At 52.0% G+C, this 17,315-nt stretch overlaps 1 protein-coding gene across 19 annotated transcripts in view; it reads left to right on the forward strand.

Annotated features, from left to right (window-relative positions):
• Positions 1-273: 273 nt before the first annotated feature.
• MLPH (melanophilin) overlaps positions 274-17,315 on the forward strand; it is a 33,540-nt gene continuing 16,498 nt past the window's right edge. For 2 of the 19 annotated variants that reach the window (XM_068947789.1, XM_068947794.1), the window contains exons 1-9: positions 1,043-1,191; positions 1,280-1,404; positions 6,914-7,135; positions 7,263-7,372; positions 9,065-9,103; positions 9,711-9,805; positions 11,057-11,185; positions 12,883-13,084; positions 14,481-14,644. In XM_068947789.1, the coding sequence (XP_068803890.1) occupies positions 1,295-1,404; positions 6,914-7,135; positions 7,263-7,372; positions 9,065-9,103; positions 9,711-9,805; positions 11,057-11,185; positions 12,883-13,084; positions 14,481-14,644 (1,071 nt within the window). In that variant the 5' untranslated portion in view covers positions 1,043-1,191; positions 1,280-1,294. The other 17 variants (XM_068947800.1, XM_068947796.1, XM_068947797.1 and 14 more) reach the window with 14 other exon arrangements.

Raw genomic sequence — 17,315 nt, forward strand, 5'->3', positions numbered from 1 at the left:
CGCCCTTACGTAAGGAGCAGCTCAACCCACGTCTCGCCGCTGCCGACGGACTCGTTGCTCTTGGTGCCATCGCCTCTCCGCTGGCAGAGGGGCTGGAAATCGATGTGCGACTGCCAGCGTCCCCCCCGCCTCCGCCTCCGACGTCTAACTCAAAGTTGCATCTGCGATAATTCGTCCCGGTTTGGATCCGGAGCCTCATCGGCGTTTCCACTGAGCTACCAGGGTGGAGAAATCTCTGCACCACGCGGACAAAAAGCAGTGGCCGTAAAAGCCGTCCTACCCGGCCGGAGGGGTGGCTGGCGGTGACAGGGAGACGAGTGCCGGCAGACTGCAATTTCCTTTCCTGGCAGAGTGGTTTTTCATCCTCACCGCTGCGCTCGCTCTTTGTTTAGGTGCCTGTTTGGGGGGGGGGGGGGGAATGTTGATATTTGCCCTGATAAAAGACAAGAACTGAATTTATTTTCTTATCCCAGTCGCAGGGGGGTCCTGCTCAGTGGCGCAGGGAGAGTTTGGCAGAAAGAGCGAGCAGCGAATACGGTAACGAAGCCAGCTTTGGTAACCGAATTATTTCAATGTCAGTATATTCCTTCTGCTAGACGACGCATCCCAGCCTTTTTTTTTTTTTTTTTTTTTGCAAATCCTATCAAACCTGTAAATCAGGGAAAGTCTGTCCTGTTTGCCACCAGAAAAGCTCAGCTTCCCGAATCGGCCGAGCCCCTCCCGCGAGAGCGGTCGGAAACGCGTGGCGCCGCCGTTTTCGGCACGGTGACGCTGCTGGTGGCGTCGGCCCCCTCCCAAGCACCGTGGCCTGCCCTCCCGTTTTTAAGGTCGGGCGTTTGAAGGTTGGTTGGAGTTGCCTGCACCCCATGTAAAGCAGGCGGCTAGGCTGCAAATTAAACGTCTCGTTTCAGGGAAAGCCAGGCAGGCGAGGTGTGGAGTTGCCTGCAGCTCTGCCGGTGGGACGTGGGGGAAGGCAGGGCGGCTTTCCCGGCTGGCGGGGAGTAGCCGCAGCTGATAAGCCCCAGCCAGCCCTGCTGCCTGCCTCCCAGGGCGGGATCTCCTGGCAGACCGGCCGCCGCGTCCCGAGGAGCTCGGTCGCCCGCCGAGAGCCCTGAATGAACCGGGTTGCACGGACAGCCCCGGAGGGGGAGCCGGGCTTTTCCCCTCTGCCGGCGCCCGGTCTCTCCTAGGGTAGGCAAGGAACGGGGCGGACTCGGGTCAGCGGTGCCGCCTCCTGCACGGCCCTGCCCGAGACGCGGCTGGGGTTTTTGTCCTTTAGACTCGGCGGCGCGAGATGGGAAGGAAGCTGGATCTTTCCAAGCTGACTGATGAAGAAGCCAAGCACGTTTGGGAAGTTGTTCAACGGGACTTTGATCTGCGGAAGAAAGAGGAAGAGCGGCTAGAGTGAGTACCTCCTCTGCGGGTTTTTGCGAGGCTTGCTGAAGGAAGCCGTGGCCATCGATTCCCGTATGTCCTGCTGAGGAGGGGATGTAGAAATAAAGCAAAAGATTGAATCTGTAAGCGAGGAGGAACAGCCAGGACCTGACTGTGACTCACACGTAGTGATTAATAAGTTATCAGCTGCAAGGTGATGCTTTCTGGCTGCAAAGGTGCAAAACTGGCATTCTTCCATGGGGCGTGAGCATTGACGCAGATACCCGTAAAACAGACCGTTTATGTGTCTTAAGTTTCTGGCCCCGCTGAGGAAATGCCTTTGGCTGCAGTTGGGTTTGATACCTGTATGGATTTCACAGGGAGAACTTACTTTAGAGCAAAGCGATCAGATTTGGCTCCCTTGCCTTTGTTTTATTTAACAGTTCTCATGCATTCGCTACAGGAGGGTGTTCGGGGGTCCTGGGAGTCTACAGGTGCCTTCTGGAGGATCCTTGGAGGATAACTGAGAGGAATAAACCTGTTGTCAGTAGGCTTAGGTATGCTGTACAGGGGTCTATGCCATTCTCGGGAAATTTTAAGGATCTGCAGAGTGGGCAAAGACTGAAAAATCACTGGAACAGCAGATTGAGATATCATCCAAGTTCTTGTACCTAGGACACTAGACAAAAGTGCAGGTTAAAAAAACGTTCTGCCTGATCAGTTGAAATTTTGAGCGTGAGAAGATTCCCTGGCCTTGTTCATTACCTTGACCTCAAAAGTTTCTTGGATTTTTTTAAGCAGCTGCAGCATCCCTGTTCAGCCTAGTTAGGGTTTGGCTAAGTTTTCCTTTTTGTCTGAATGTGACAGACAGTGCTCCAAGGCCACCTTTAGGCAGTGCTGCACTTCTGCTAACCCCACTTAGCTCTGGGTTTCACAGGCCAGCCAGATGGCTCAGCCACCGTCTAGGGACTGGGAGCTCCTTGATTTCTCTCTAGAGATATCAAAAAGGATCAAAAAGGAGTGACAAGGGATGGTGTGGGTGAGGGTCATACTCCCTCGATCTTCACTTGGGAGCATCTGCATCTGAGCAGGGTCGAAGCTCAGTCGGTGAAGGAGTGGAGGTAACAGACACTCGAAGTGCAGTACCGAGGCAAACAGGTATGATTAGCTGTTGCTGGTGAGTTTGTTAAATGTGAGAAATGCCTGCTGCTGGCTTCAGTCCAGCCGTCTTCTTGTGCAACATGTTGATTTAGAAGACGACTGCATCCTTTTATACCTTTTTCACAGGATTTAGCAGTTTGTTGCTGAAAAAGGCCAAAACCAGGGCCGTTCACATTCAATTTTACAGCAGCTTTGGGGAGAAGTCAGCTTGTAGGTGCTTTGTTTCCCCAGTGACAGCGGGGTCTTGAGAAGCATCCCCAGAAAGCTGGCGGCTGTGGGCTTCCCGTGCAGGACTGCCCATCGCCTCTGCCTGGCAAACCGCTTCTACGCGGTGTTTCATAGCACGCGTCTGAGCGCTTGGCTGGGGACGGGTGAGTTTGGGTGCGTTTGCGTTTCTGGTCGAAGCAGGCGAGAGAAACCGTGCGTACCTGCCGCTCGCCGCGCAGCCGCAGAGCTCGGCCAGATTCAGCACCCCTGGCTGGCAGCAGGCCAAAATTCCTGTGCAACCGGCTCGCACTGATAGGGTTGCCGTGCTGAGCCGTCTCGTCCGTTGTCTGCTCAGAGCGCCCCGTCCAGCCATCAGAAAGTTCTCAGTCACGAGTTTTCGACTCTCCTGCTTATCTTTTGTCTAAGAAAATCCAGCCTGCGTGGGCGGCGGAGATAATGCAGCATCATCGTCTACTGCCTTCCTCTGCTGGTAGCTCTGAAGTGCAGGATGGAGATGGGACAAGGGCATTTAAAAATATATACGACTCCCTGGGAAGGCTAGGTGTCTCTCTGAAGACGGCACTGAGCTTTACCTGGAGGAAAAAGGTGGGAGCAGACGTTGCTGTGCCCTGCAGCAAAGAAGCAGGCGATGCCAATTCCTTGCCGACATGCCCTCGGCGCCAGCCTGGCTTGCGCAGGTCCACTCGGATGCCCACAAAGCTCCCAAAGTGAGCGCCAGGGCTTAGGGTGCCGAATCTGGTTTCTCCGTTTTGTTTTTCAGTCCGACCAGGCGCAAGCCGGCTCGGTGCCGCCGAGCTCGGGGGCACACCAGGAATGCTGCAGCCTCTGAAATGTCCTGTTCTACCACATTAATTGCTTTCTACCCCCGGGAAGGTTTGCATTAACTCTGTGGTGTCCGCCACTGCGGAAGCTTATAGAGGAGAGCAGGGATTTGGTAAGCTCTAGAGAAGAGCCTGAAGAAAGGCGCTTCGTGTGTGCAAGGTTTGATTTTTTTTTTTTTCCTCCCCCACGGGATGATCGGCTTTGCAAACGAAAGCCAAAGGCAGGAGGAAGTTTGGATCCAAAGTCAGTACGAGGGAAACGGAGGCAGCTTTGTCCGAGCCTCCCCGAGGTCGCCGGCGGGATAAGCAGTCCCGCTTGTCCGGGCAGTGCGGATGGGAGGCGATTTCACCTGAGTGAAACCTATTCCATGAATACATGCAAGCATGTCTCGTCCTCTCCTTGCCGCACGGGCGCTTGGAGCGCTGGCTTCGGGCTCCTCAAGCTGACCTTGAAGCTTGCAGGGCTGCCTCAGACTCGGTCCCAGCACGGGCCCGCCGTCAGATCTTTACGTAACGCCTGGCACAGACCGTCAGACGAGTGCCCCGGGGTGGGAGAGGCTGCCACGCTCTCGCTTGCCGGATGGGGGGATGTGCGAGCATTTTTTTTTTGCCTGCGACGAGTTGGGACACGATGTGACAGGCCCTTATTGTTGGAGGACCGGTGGGCAGCCGTCCTCTCTCTTGGCTCTGACCCCCCTTCGGTTTTCCTTTCCCTCGGCCTGTCCCAACACGCAAGCCGTGGAGGAACGTTCACCCCTCCTTGGTCTTTTTCTTCCCTTTCTGTTTCCCCTCTGTTTTCTTTTTTTTTTCTTTTTTTTTTTTTCTTCTTCTTTTTTTTTTTTTTTTTGCAAAAAGCTATTCATTAGACACGGACAAAAGCTTCAGCTGGCCAGAAACTGCCTTTCCCATGCGAGGGGAGCGCTTCGCTTGAGAAATTAAACAGCGTCCGGGTTTTCAACTGGTTTGGCTGAGACTTGTCCTTCCAAGGGCAAGGCGGGGTGGGGGTGAAGGGGTCTGACCGGCTCTGAAAACAAGAGAAAGCAGTTCAGGGAAAGATCACATCCTGCTGCAAACAGCCTGAGCGTAGAGCGGAAAAGGACCGCTGGGCACAACCCAGAGCTTTGGGACGGCACCTGAAAACCATGGCCAGGTAGGCCCTTTCTGCAAAGCCGTAGATGAACGTCCAAAGGCAAGCAGCGGCCCTAAGAGACCTGCTTCCTCCTCTTCGTTTTTTTAATCCTCTGGCTTGAACGCTGCCGTGTTGCTGGGGGTAAGATCAGAGCACTGATTTAGGTACCTGCAGTGCCTGTTTTAAAAGCAAAAATAAGTGCAAGTAGAAACAGGCCTGCTTCCTTGACTGGTGTGGTTAGAAGGTGGTTTGTAAAGCTGGCACAGCCTGCACCTCTGTGGGTTTTTCTCTTTTGGGGTTTAATAGCCACATACAAATTTACTGCTTAGTATTTGCACTGAGCTGCCAGAAAAGCCACCAGGATAGCGAATGTAAGAACTTGGGGTCCGATTCAGTCTTTATGCTGCTTTTAATACGTTCCAGATCCTCGGTTAGTGTAAGTTGATAATAGCGCTGCAGTGTAACAGCGAACGCGGCGCGAGGTGCTGGCAGCAAGCTGGTTATAAAGGTCTTCCCAGGGGGAAAAAAATGAGAGCTTATCCCTAAGGAGCAAACTGATTTGGTTAAACAGAGATTTGCTGTTCGATTGTATTCGCGGCACTCGTGACGACAGACAGACAAGACTGCTGCGGTGGGAGTCTGGCTTTCTTAATCTAGCCCTTAAGCTCTACCCATCTCCATCAGGAAGCCCCAGAAGAAAGTTTAGCAAAGGTGGAGCTAACCAGATAGGGTGCAAAGCCTGTGAAGCCACCTGATTGCTTGAGGTTTCTGGCCCAGGCTGATTTCCGTGCTGGCAAACGCAGCTTCCTTACCCTGCCTGTACCGAAAACAAGCCTTCTAGGCCCTTCCCTACAAATCAAACACCATCTTTAAACCGTAGCCCAAAAGACAAACACATCTGAGCGAGTGCGTTGCACAGAGGACAAACAGAAAGCCTTCAGGTAACGCAGCAGGTCCTTGCCTTCAACGTGGAGGTGCTGGGCAGCTCGGTAGGTTGTAACGTGCATTTGAGCTGACCCCGGCTATCGCTGGGGGTTCAGCCTTGGACAGGCGGCTTCCTGTGCGGGGACCTGCTCTAACAACCTGGTCTGGGTAGCCGGGAAAGCCTGCTGTGAAGCAGAGTGCCAGGAGAGCGGGCTCTTTGAAAGCGCTTGTGTTGGTTGGTTGGTTGAGATGGCCTGGCATGAACATCTCCTGCGGCCGTGTCCTCCAGGACAGGCAGAACCTCGCTGCGTGTCACTTCTGCCTTTAATAAAAACCTCTGCTGATTTTAACACTGGAGGTCTCGTTTAAAACCCAGCCGGAACGGGTGGTGAAATCCCGGCAGGCTGACACTCGGTCCAGCACGGATCAGTGCGTGCAAGGGTCCCCTCTCTCCTTTGGGTTGTTCCAGGCTGCTGCTTCCCCGAGCCCTAGCTCATAGAAACGTGTTTTGAATATAACCTGTTTTTTTCTGAACTGTGGCTAGTTCTCTAGTCAGATCATTCGCTACGGTTGCTTGACACGTCCTTTTTAATCTCTGATTGCTTTTTGTGGCTAACAACTCCAGAAAAGCTTTTAATTCCCAGCTGGACTCCAGGCTTGAAGGTCACGGCGGGGTTGGGATGTGGCCAGAGTCTTTGTGAGAGCAGTCGCCCTGCTGGGGTTCCTGGTGTTTATAGTCAATACCCTGCGAGGGGAACGGGACGGATTTTGGCACAGCCAGATCGAGTCTGAAATTTAACAGCGGCAGACCCCAACATGTAGTAACTTGAGCTGTATCTGGAGCCCAGCATCGCTTCTTTGCTCTGCTTATTTAACCCGTGATGCGTTACTAAATTAGACCTGCCCTACAGCTGTTTTCCACAGGCCGCGGGACTCGGGACGTTCCCTGGAAAATCATTCTCTAAAACGATTAAGTGTTACGGACTTTGTCATGTGAGGGGTGGCAGAGCTCTGTGAGGTTACATTATGCTGGAAAAAGCATCCGGGGTGAATAAAAATATCACTTAGTGGAGAAATTCTGCTCGAGTGTGAAAACCGGAGCGGTACCGTGGATTTCCTTGAGGTCGCTGCAGATGCACGACGGCGGGAGCGGGAGCAGCCTTTGGGCTGGTGTTTGCCTGACAACTGGTGTGTCGGCTGACCGGTGGCCTTGCTCTACCTGTATCCCTGTCTCGACCCCTGATGCACGTTCCTTTGTCTGGGATTTTTTCCGCAGGGAGCTGAAATGCAAGATCGACCAGGAGAGCAGCAAGAGAGCGTTCCTGACGAATCAGGGTCACCTGAACGAGACCCACTGCGTCCACTGCCTCCAGCCCTTCAAGTTCCTGCTGAACAGCAAGCGGCAATGCCTGGACTGCCGTTTCTACACTTGCAAGAACTGCAGCCGCTACAACAAAAAGGAGCAAGGCTGGGTCTGCGACCCTTGCCGTTCATCCAGGTACTGGCCGGCTGGCGCCTATCCTTGGCGGGGTGTCGCGACGGTGGCGAGAGGTAGGACAGGCCGTTGGGCTAAGGTGCAAGAAATCCTGGCTCACCCGTACGTTTTCTCTCCTCTCTCTGGGCAGGATTGTGAAGATTGGGTCCCTTGAGTGGTACTATGAGCACGTGCGGTCCCGTTTCAAGCGATTTGGCAGCGCCAAAGTGCTGCAGTCACTCTACGGCAGGTTGCAGCCAGGTGAGGAGCAGCGTCCGGCTTGCGGTGCACGGGTGCAGCGTTTTGAACAGACCGGCCAGCCGACGGTCGGCTGAGGTCAATCCGAGTCCCCGTGTTTGCCTGCAAGGCCGGAGCTGGAAGTCACCTGTCACCCACACCTGCGGCGGTCCAGGATTTAATCCTCGCTGCAGCAAACGCCCTTTCCTGAGACTGCGGGCGCAGCCCAAGCGCTGAGGTCGCAGCCCCGCCGTAGCAGGGAGCGTCTGCCTGCGGTCCCAGTTGTCGGCAGGTGGCGGTGCTTTTCAGCTTTCAAACCTCCTCCCCTCTCCCTCTGCTCTGCCTGTGGCTAGCTGGGATTTGCGTGTGGCTTGCCGTGATTTCCACTTTTACAGCCGCGGCATTTTCTCAGCCGGAGACGGGCAAGCTGGCGCGCGCTTTTGAGTGTCCCCAGGGATGGGGAGGAAGCGGAGGTTCAAAGTGGTGTAGTCACACTGAGAGTGGCTGTGCAGATGTTCTTTGTGGAAACGTTTCCCTCCGTTAACGTTTCAGATTTTGCCACGGACGTGGGAATATTTCACACTTTAAGTTTTGAAAGCCTTCCGTTCGGCAGGCTGTAATTACGTAGAGCTGCAGCTCTTGCTTTTCTTTCTCCTGATTCTTTTGGTCGCAGAGGAGAACTTCCCTACAGGTCCAAAAAACAGAGCGTAGGTAGAGCCAGCGCTTGGTTTCTCCCCATGACCTAATGATTTTTTCAGAGCTAACGAGTTAGCTGTCACCATCGCTACGTTCTTTGGAGCCTGATTGGGTCTTCGTTATTTCTGAGATTGGTCTGACAGCGTATAAACATATCTCCGCAGTTGCTGTTAATGCAGTGTCATTCACTGGATAACTTTTAGTTGCCGTTCATAGGATCGCATAAAATGGTACTTACGTCTATTGCCTTTACAAAACGACGCGCCTAAGGTAATTTTATTCTCCTGACAGAGAGCCACAGAAAAGTTGGCACAAAGGGCATAAGCGTGAGCTGATTCACGCAGTCCGCTTGTTCTTCTATCCAGACCGCTCGTTGCAGAAACGCTGTAAAGAGCGCGGAGGGTAGCAGCACTGAGCATGAAATTAAAGGACTTGGGAACAGTTTATGTAGCGGTCAGTCAGAAAATGCATCAGACCGCTCGGCGAGGACAATCCGAGAGAGAAACGAACTGAGCGCGAGGATTGCAATGCTTTAGACTCTAGAAATGTAGAAACTGAAATTCTGATGTCTTCTCCAGAAGGACAAATGATTTTGTTATTGTTACGTAATTAGCCCTGGTGACATGGCTTGGTCCTTGAGCAAGCAAGAACATCCTCGTGGGATGTACCTCTGCTTGCAGGTAATTTGGCAGAATGATGCTAGGCCATTGCATTTTGAGTGGCCTTATGTCATCTGCTGGCCCAGCTGTGGCTTCCCCTCCTGCCACATCCCCAGGCAGTGGTATGTTTCGTCAGGACTGTGGAGGTGGTGGCCAGAAGCTCTTCAGTTTTGAAAAGTCAGGTTCTGTTTGGCAGGACAGTTTTCTTTTTTCTCTCTAAAGAGTCTTTTTGCTGATTGTATCTTGTGATGGTTAGAGGGTGGGAACTTCAGTTAATTTTAGCTCAGAGGTTTGTTCTGTGCAAAGTACCTGGAGAAAAGGTATTTATTTCTTTTTCCCCCAAATTTTTCCTTTCGTTTAGGTCTTCATGACAGAGTTTACAGCCTGCCAGACATTAACAGTAAGTTTATTTTGGGGATTACTGTTTAAAAGAGAATTGCACCACGTGGCTTCAAGTCCAAGCCGTGTTCTCAATGCCTTTTGCTTTTCACGCCCTCTGGCCACGGGGCACACTAGACCTAAAGATGCTCCCGGAGGCATGGGCACACGGCGGCTCCTGCTACGGCCACTTCCATGTCCGTGTGGGGCAGAGCTTGAAGGGAGAGAAACGAGAGCCCGTCTGAGCTTTTGCAAGATCAAGGGTTACGCATAGATATCCGCACTGCTGCCTGGGAGCTGCACCCCAAAAAGCCCACTAGCATACAGGCCTTAGGCTGCGGCATCACTGCGTGTCAGCTTCAGCGATGGGGCTAGCATAGGAATTTCCTGCCTGTTTTCCATGTTTCGTCCCCTTGTCTTTAGTTGTGCAACCTCCTGGCCGAGCTGCAGTGTGTGGAGAGGGGGGAAAAGGGGAAAAAAAAAAAAAGCAGTACTCCTAATCCAGCCCTTTTCAACCCAGGTAAGAAGTGCAGCCTCATCTGCAGGTGCATGGGTGTGCCCGAGGGGAAGACTGCTGGAAAGGAGGTCCTGGCGTCGCTCATGGTCACTGTGCCCTTGTCTTCCTCCAGGTGAATGCCAGCTCCCCACCAGCGGCGGGACTGGGGATGACAGTGACGATGGAGATGATGTCCTTCGTGGAGCCGAAGCAGAGTGCTACAGCAGAGTGAGCATTTCGGCCGGCGGCCGGTTCTGCCCCACCTTTGTGCCCTCAGCTGCTTCTGGCCTTTCTTGGGTGGTGGTGGCTTTCAGTGTGCCTTGTTCAAAATCGGGGCCTTCCATCTGTTTTTGTTCTCTGGGATAAACCCCTTTCAGTGTGTGCAGAAGGAGCCAAGTCAGAAAAACTCCAGATATTTGCCCTCTGTAAAAAAGGACCTGCTCCTGACGCTCACAAAGTCCATAATGAATATGAAAGTCCCAGGTCCTACCCACACCCGCCTCATTTTTACTAGAAGAGCAGATACTTTATAAAACAGCAAAGCACAGAGCTGGGTTTTGGGAGACCTGGGTTTTTTGGTTTTGCCCTTAACTCTGTGAGAGCGTCTGCAGTATGATCGTGAGCAGTTTGCTTCTCTGGACCTCTATTTCCCAGACTGTAACCCGGGAGCTACAGTAAAACCCACCCTTTGTAAGGGGCTCAGAGGTAAAAAGCTCTATGTGTGCGGTAGGAATTATCAGAAAGTGGGAAAGAGGACTTCTTAACTGTGTCCGTCTCACGTCTTTAAAAAGTCAGCCTTAAGCCAGTTCATGAGCGTGTCAGTTTATCTCCTGGGTTTTACTGGGACTGTGCGCAGAGATTGAAATGCAGATTACGCAGTCCTGATATGAAGCGTGTTTATCCTTGCAGCGTATGTGAAATCTGCCTGTGCGCTTCAAACGCCAGTACCGTTCCATACGTGCTGTTGTATAGATACCATTTCGGCCTGTGGCTATGGGTATTTGCTGCGTTTCACACGCTTGATACCTCGTCTTGATCTGATCTCGTGAAGTCTTGGAGGTTTTTCCAAGCTGCTTTCCTTCCTCAAGGCAGCTAGTGCCCTCCCAAGTACCCAGGCAGAGTTGTGGGAGATCTCCTTGCCCACAACAGCGCCGGACTTGTCCCCTCCCTGGAGACAGGGAAATGCTTCAGGACTCGGACGCGAGTTCTGGACTTTCCTCCGAGGCATAGCCTGGCCCAGCTTTCCCATAGCGCCTTTATAAAGCCGGGAGAGTTTCTCACTGCCTGCTCAAAGCCTCGATCCTCATCCAAAGACCGTGGAAATCAGGAACCCTACCTTCCTCAGCTCCAGTATGAGCAAGCACACAGCGTGCACACGCTGTCCTTTATACCCAGCTCCCTGCACGCAGGAGACCTCCCCCCTTCTTCAAGATCAGCTGAGTTTTGTGCTGAATTTTTCTTTCTTCTACGCTGCTTAAGATGCACAAGACAAAGCGCCTGCTGTCTGTTCACCCCTTTGATTTTGAGCTGGATTCAGACTACTCTGCTCAGTCTCGCCGCCAGTCTGTGCAGCTCTCTCCAGCAGCCATCAGCCCAGATGGCGTCCAGGTACTGGGAGAGTGGTGGGGGGTTGCGTTTCTGTCTGTCCCTCCCTCCCTCCTTGCTACCTCTTTCTTCCTTCAGCTATGCAATTGCATGGTGGTTTGGGGAGATGATGACACTCTCTCTCTCGCCCCGCTTGCTGTCTCTTCTTCCATTTTAAGAAGTCCTTTGTCTAAAGTTGAGTCAGAAGCAGGACATCGGGGAGGACGAGTGGTGGGATGGGACAGCGAGAGTTTCTCTGGTCTTCCTGCAGATTTCTGTGCTGATAACAGCAGGCAACTGTTTTCTTCTATTGTCCCAAGGCTGTGAAGGCACCTTAGTTTCTAGCTGCTTCTTTCAAGTTGAACATTCAGTATTCCACGAAAGAAATGAAACCGGCCTCCTCTCCCATCATCCCCTCTGCTTTTTGGCTCTTTTCCCCATGCAGTGGCACGAGGGATGTAGCCTACTGGCAGCATCAAGGGGCCCGTTACCCTTGTGAAGCTCCTACAGAGCCAGCATGGCCCTTGTGAGGGTACCTGTGGGTCAGGAGTCCACAGCAGCCGTAGGAGAGAACGTGGGGCACAGAACCATCTGAACATTAGATACTTCCTTTTTTTTTTCCTTCCTTTCTTGGGAGTTACAAAAAATAAATAAATTTAAAAGGTTGGAAAGGAGGAGAGGAGTTGTATTTGGGTTTCTTGGCATTATCGGTGAAACTGTAGAGAACTGGGCCTGTGTTTCGATGTGCCACTGCTTGCTCTCATCATAAAATAGGTTGCTGGGTAAACGCCTCAGCCCTGCAGCAGGAAGCTCAGAGCATCCCAGAGGCAGCTGTGTTCCCCAGGCTTCTCACCTCCTGTTGGGAGCACTGTGCTGGGGCCTGGGCTCCCGAGCCCCAGCAGGACCCGTGGGAGGCTCTAGCATGAGCAACCGCGACGAGCTGCACGCCGCGGTCTGGGCAACGGTGCCAGGGTTAGCCATCCCGGGCATCCAAATCTCTGGGAAGGAATCCACCTAGGGCTGCCCTGGATGTGGCAAAAGCTCTTGCAGCCTGAGATGTTTCGAATCAAGCTGTTTGGACCGTTCCTGTTGAAATTGCACTTAAAAAAAAAAAAAAGTAAACAGTTTTTTTTTTTTTAATGAAACTTTAGTACTTTAAACTCTACTCCTGGGTAGAGCCAGGATATGCTGAGTTATGTAAGAAACGTTTGTTTGGTTTTTTTTAAATCACAATTTAGTATAAACTGGTAAGAGCTTGGGGCAAACAAATAGGTTCATTCTTTCTTTACCTGAGCCTGTCCTTATGCTGCAGAATTCGATATGAGTCTAGGGAGGGCTGACGTCTGTTGCGATCGCCTGAATTCAACTCAGAGGGGGAAGATTATTTGAGGGGCAAAAGACTGTTGTTATTTTAATAAGTGAAAGGACTATGGGGTTTTAAAAGACTAGATCTTGGGGACCAAGATTTTTCAGCCTAGCTGAAGGGAGCCTGTATCTGGTTTTCAGAAAAGTTAACACTGCCCCCTGGCAGTGGTTATAAGTGTTGCTTGGGATTCATCAGCGAGATAAAAAAAGGGCAGTTTTTAAGCTAGAGTTTTCAGAATTGGCACTATAAAAAAGGTCAACATATGCATTTATTGGAGGGCAAACTGTAACTCAGCAAGGGAATGGCAGAGAGTGTCCTCACTGACAGCTCCTGAGCAGCAATCCTCATCTCTCAGGCCTTCCCGGATTTTCCCGACTCTGCTGAAGACACCTCCCAGAAGGAGTCCATGATCGCAGAGGCAGATCTGGCAGCAGTCTACCACCACATCTTGCAGGAACAGGGAGAGCACATGAGCCCTCCAGAGCAGGAGTTCAGCACAGAGGTTCGGCTCACAGTCAACTCACGGAGAAGGAGCCTGGAAAGAAATGCAAAACCTGGTAGGTGTCTCTGACCAGACTCCTCCTGTCTCCCTTTGGGGAGGAGTGGCTGTGAAAGCAGTTGGACCAGAGTGATAACATCTGGTTTTTGAACAACCCAAAAGCATAACTATCGAGATGAAGTCTCCAACTGCAGAAGTGATTTTTCATGAATGAATCAAGTTCTTTGGTTGTGGCGGTCTTCTCCCCAGCTAGCTTATTTCCCAAAGCCTAATGGGTTGTTCTTAAGGTCTTCAGGCCCTTTCATGCCTAGAGGCCTTGTCTAAGGTAAGACCTAGCTACTAGGACCCAGGCTCAAAACAAGAGGATGTGTTTCCTCCTTCAGACCAGGATAGATGAGTGAAACTCCTTGCCAAAGGATGTTGTGGGTACAGAAAGTTTAGTTTCAAGGGGACTTGAACTGGCATAATACTGGCCAAGAACTGGGTGTTGCTAAGTAGACAAACTACTCGGGAAGTGCCCTGAGCTCTCATGGCACCCCAGGAGGGCTTGGCTGTGGTCTCTAATGTCCTCGCTTTCACATAGTGCTCCAGAGTGCACTGTCAATATACTGTAGTGTCAAGGCTGAGGGGTCAGAGGTTTGGTAACTCTATAAATGCCCTAGGAATTGAGGTACAGAATTTGCCTTTCATTAATATCGTTTGTCCTGCTGTGATGGTGGAGCCAGAAGGGTTCGATGCTGGTCTGTGCACGTGCAGCTATAGAATAGATCCTTCTGCGTCCTGAATTGCTTGGTTGTGTTTTCAAGTGCTTGACTTTCAGGGCACTGGGAAACACCAGATAAAACCTTACTGTGCACCATTTAAGCTTTCCACTCTGAGCCCCTCGGGGACAACACAGGAGCAGGGCCCTCAGGCTTATGAATTCCATTTTCTGTAATTGTTCTCGTCTCATTTGAAGTACTCCGTTACAAGGTGCTGGGTCTGCTCCGTTAAATATTCCCTCCTAGACTGGCACCTCACTAGCCTGAGGTAAACGTCTTTCAGCACCTTAACAGTGCACGAAGGGCAGAGTCCAAACCTGGGCTCCACCAAAATTGGAAAAGGCAATAGCTTTTCCAGCCTGGTGAGAAACCCAGCTGTTTGTGCCATGAGAGAGCGAGGATCGCGTTCCTTGTTCCCACCTCTATCTCAGTAGGGCCTTGTGCGTAGGGCCCTGCTGAGCCGGCGCTGTGTAGCCGCAGTGGATGGAGCTGCAGCCTGAGCCCGTGTGGCCGTCCTTAGCCTCTGCTGTCAGCACAGTCTCTCTGCAGGAGCATCTCCTGCCAGAAGATGGAAAGTGTCACTTGAAATATGCCACATTATTAGCTTGCCCTAAGGATGTGACCAATGTCCCAGAAGTAACTTCAGGGTATGAATCTCCGGTATCTTTGTACTGAAGCCTTCTCTCCCCAAAGGCAGTCCCTGGAATGAGCAGCCCCTGTCCCCGTACTCTGCAGATATGGACACCTCTGACGAGGACGCAAAGGGACCCCAGAAGTTCACAAGCTACGCGTCCCATTACGTGAAACGCCGGAACAGAGCGTCCTCGCAGGAAAATGTCAGCCACTCTGGGAGTCAGGTATCAAGCCGCTGTCGAACCTCTTGTGAGACAAGGTCGGTGGCCAAGGCTCTGCTGCCGCAAACCGCACTTGTTATTTGTGAGGTGCAGGGCGGTGCCATCTGGTTCAGAGGAGAAACAAAAAGAGTGGTGGCAAACTGGGTGCACCACAGCAATCTCCAGGCCAGCATGAATGGGGAGCACAGGCAGAAAAACTGGTGTGCCCTAACCGTCCCCAACACCGTTGCCCCTACTGCCTAGGGGTAATTCTGTGCCCATGCTTCCCATGTGTGGGTCCAAGACAGATCCCCACGGACTAGGGATCCCTCCTTCTACCTCCACAGCTCGGGAACCCGGACAGGGTGGGAGCGCAGCCACTTTACATTGGCAGAGCGATTCAGTGGGGCTGTGGGGAGGAGCTGGCTCTTCTAGGTGCCACGTTGTGGCTGCGTGGCACTGACAAGATGAACGCCCAGGCCATGTTCTGCCCTCCGTGTTGTGAGGTACCTGCTGAGGTAGCCGTGAAATGGGGTGCAGGGCTGAGACTTGTGAAGGTGCATTGAAGGTTCATTCACTCCAGCTGAGGGAGAACAGACTTTTCTGTGCCCTGTTGGTCTTGCTCTGCTCTTCCTCTCCCGAGCTCTCCTTCCATCCCTGGCACTTCTGCGTTCACGGCAAAGAGAAAATCAAGCACTGGTGTTCCGCTTTGCACGCATTGCTGCTGTAATAACAACCCTACCTTCAATGCTGTTAATTTAGCAGCCTGTCCCTGTTAACCTGTGAGTCACCTGCAGTTTTCTGCGTCCCCAGAGAGACCTTCCTCAATTGAATGTACTGGTGCTCTATGATCAGACCAAGGCTTGGAGAGGGATATTTAATCAGTCTCAGGATCCTTGTCTTCTTTTGCAGCGCGGAGTGTTCCAGCCCCAGCAGGGCTGGGTCGGGCTGACTTGTCACATCCCTCTCCTGACCCATAATAGGGGAACCGTCTAGAGAAGGGTGTCTGAAAGGCTGTGAGCGTGTGTTGTAATTGCAAAGCAGGGACCTGGCGTTCTTGATGCCACCTGGAAGAATGACTGATGTGGCACAAAGCCTCCTGCAGTCCTCTTAAGCGGCAAAACGCACATTGGTGTTTGACTGCCTAGATACGCGGGAAAAGCCAGCTGCCGGTTTCCGCTTACAGCTGGTAATTTTGCATATGCTGGTGGACACCTGTGGATATTCAGCAGTGGGGGGGGGGGGGGGGGGATCCGTAATCGCAGTGGTCCCTCAGCACCATGCTTCATGTGCCTATGTGGGGAAACCATACCTTTCCTTTGCCTTTATTTTTCTCAACATATGTTTTAATTAGTGAATGCCCCTCATTTTCCAGTCAGCAGTAAATGGAACAACTTTGCATTGGGTGTCCTTAATGAGACCACGGTACGTTAGGCACGAAATGTGCACAGTGCTTTCCGGCGGGGGGGGAAATGAGGCCAAATTCCTACCAGCGCTTCAGATGACTTCCTCCATCAGCTGGGCAAGCTCTCGCCTAAGAGCGGTTCAGCTTATTGTGGTCCAGCGTGTTTTGCTCCATCTCACCTGTCTGAAGGCTGTCGTGGAACCTTTGCCACCCTAATGGCTACGAGACATCTTCTAATTCCCAATTTAACCCCATTTGTTCTCATGCCAACATCGTTCATTACCTTAAATAGCTCTTCATCCTTCCTGCCCTTTATGCTGCTGATGTCTTTACAGCTAGCAACCGCCTTCCCGCACTGCCTTCCCCTCGCCCAGCGGAACAAATCAGGCCCCGCGCTGGCCCATTAACTTTCGAGCCAACACGCGCAGCAGTGCCGCCCTTGGCCGAGGAGCGGCCAGGTACCAGCCCAAAGGAGAGAGAAAGCGAGAACATCTTTTAAAACTCGGAGTGAAATCACTCTTCTGCAGCAGACGCGAAAACATGGGTTTCAGTGCTAGCCAGCTCTTTCGTGGTGGCAGAGCTGAAAGGGATTCGGAAGAGGTTGGTTTTCTTCCTCTCGTCCCCAGGATGGAGGGGCTGAGCCTTGCAGTGGGGCAGAGACAGGCCAGGGAGGGTTCAGGACAGCGAGCGGTGGACTGGGTTCTCCTGAGCTACTCGGGGGCACACCTGCTTCTTATGAATCCCATGGCTGGTCTCCCAAAGCACTTTTTTCCTGAAAGGTAACCTTGTAGAAATCTGAAGGTTTTAAGAGATGGAGAACTCATCTCTCCGCCCTGTATCATTTTGACCCCGCAGATGAAAACCCTCTTTTCTAAAACTGTGCCTTAGCTGCAGGATGCTCAGAACATGAATCTGAAATGAAAACCACCATGATCCTTTTTCCCTCACTGGGTTTCTTTTGGTTTTGCTTTAACCTTGGGGAGGGCACAGTTTTCAATCCTGAACACAAGAAACTTACCCTTTCCGGTAACAAAAACAGAGACTGTTCCCTGGCCCTGTGACTCCAGGAGCTGAAGGTATGAAAACTATTTAAAAAAAAAAAAAAAGCCTATTTGGAAAAAGAAAAAGCTCTCAAAGCTGATGAGACTAGTGAAGAAGCCCAAGGAGGTGGGAACACTGCAGTCACACAAAAAAACCATGCGATTTCAGCAGAGGCCCAAATCTCTTGAAGCCCAAGTCTTTGGCTGCAGCAGGAACAGGACCAAGCCGTAGGGAACAGCACCAATTTAC

The sequence above is a fragment of the Struthio camelus genome, chromosome 6 (assembly GCF_040807025.1).
Source record: "Struthio camelus isolate bStrCam1 chromosome 6, bStrCam1.hap1, whole genome shotgun sequence".
In the NCBI taxonomy this organism is placed as follows: Eukaryota; Metazoa; Chordata; class Aves; order Struthioniformes; family Struthionidae; genus Struthio; species Struthio camelus.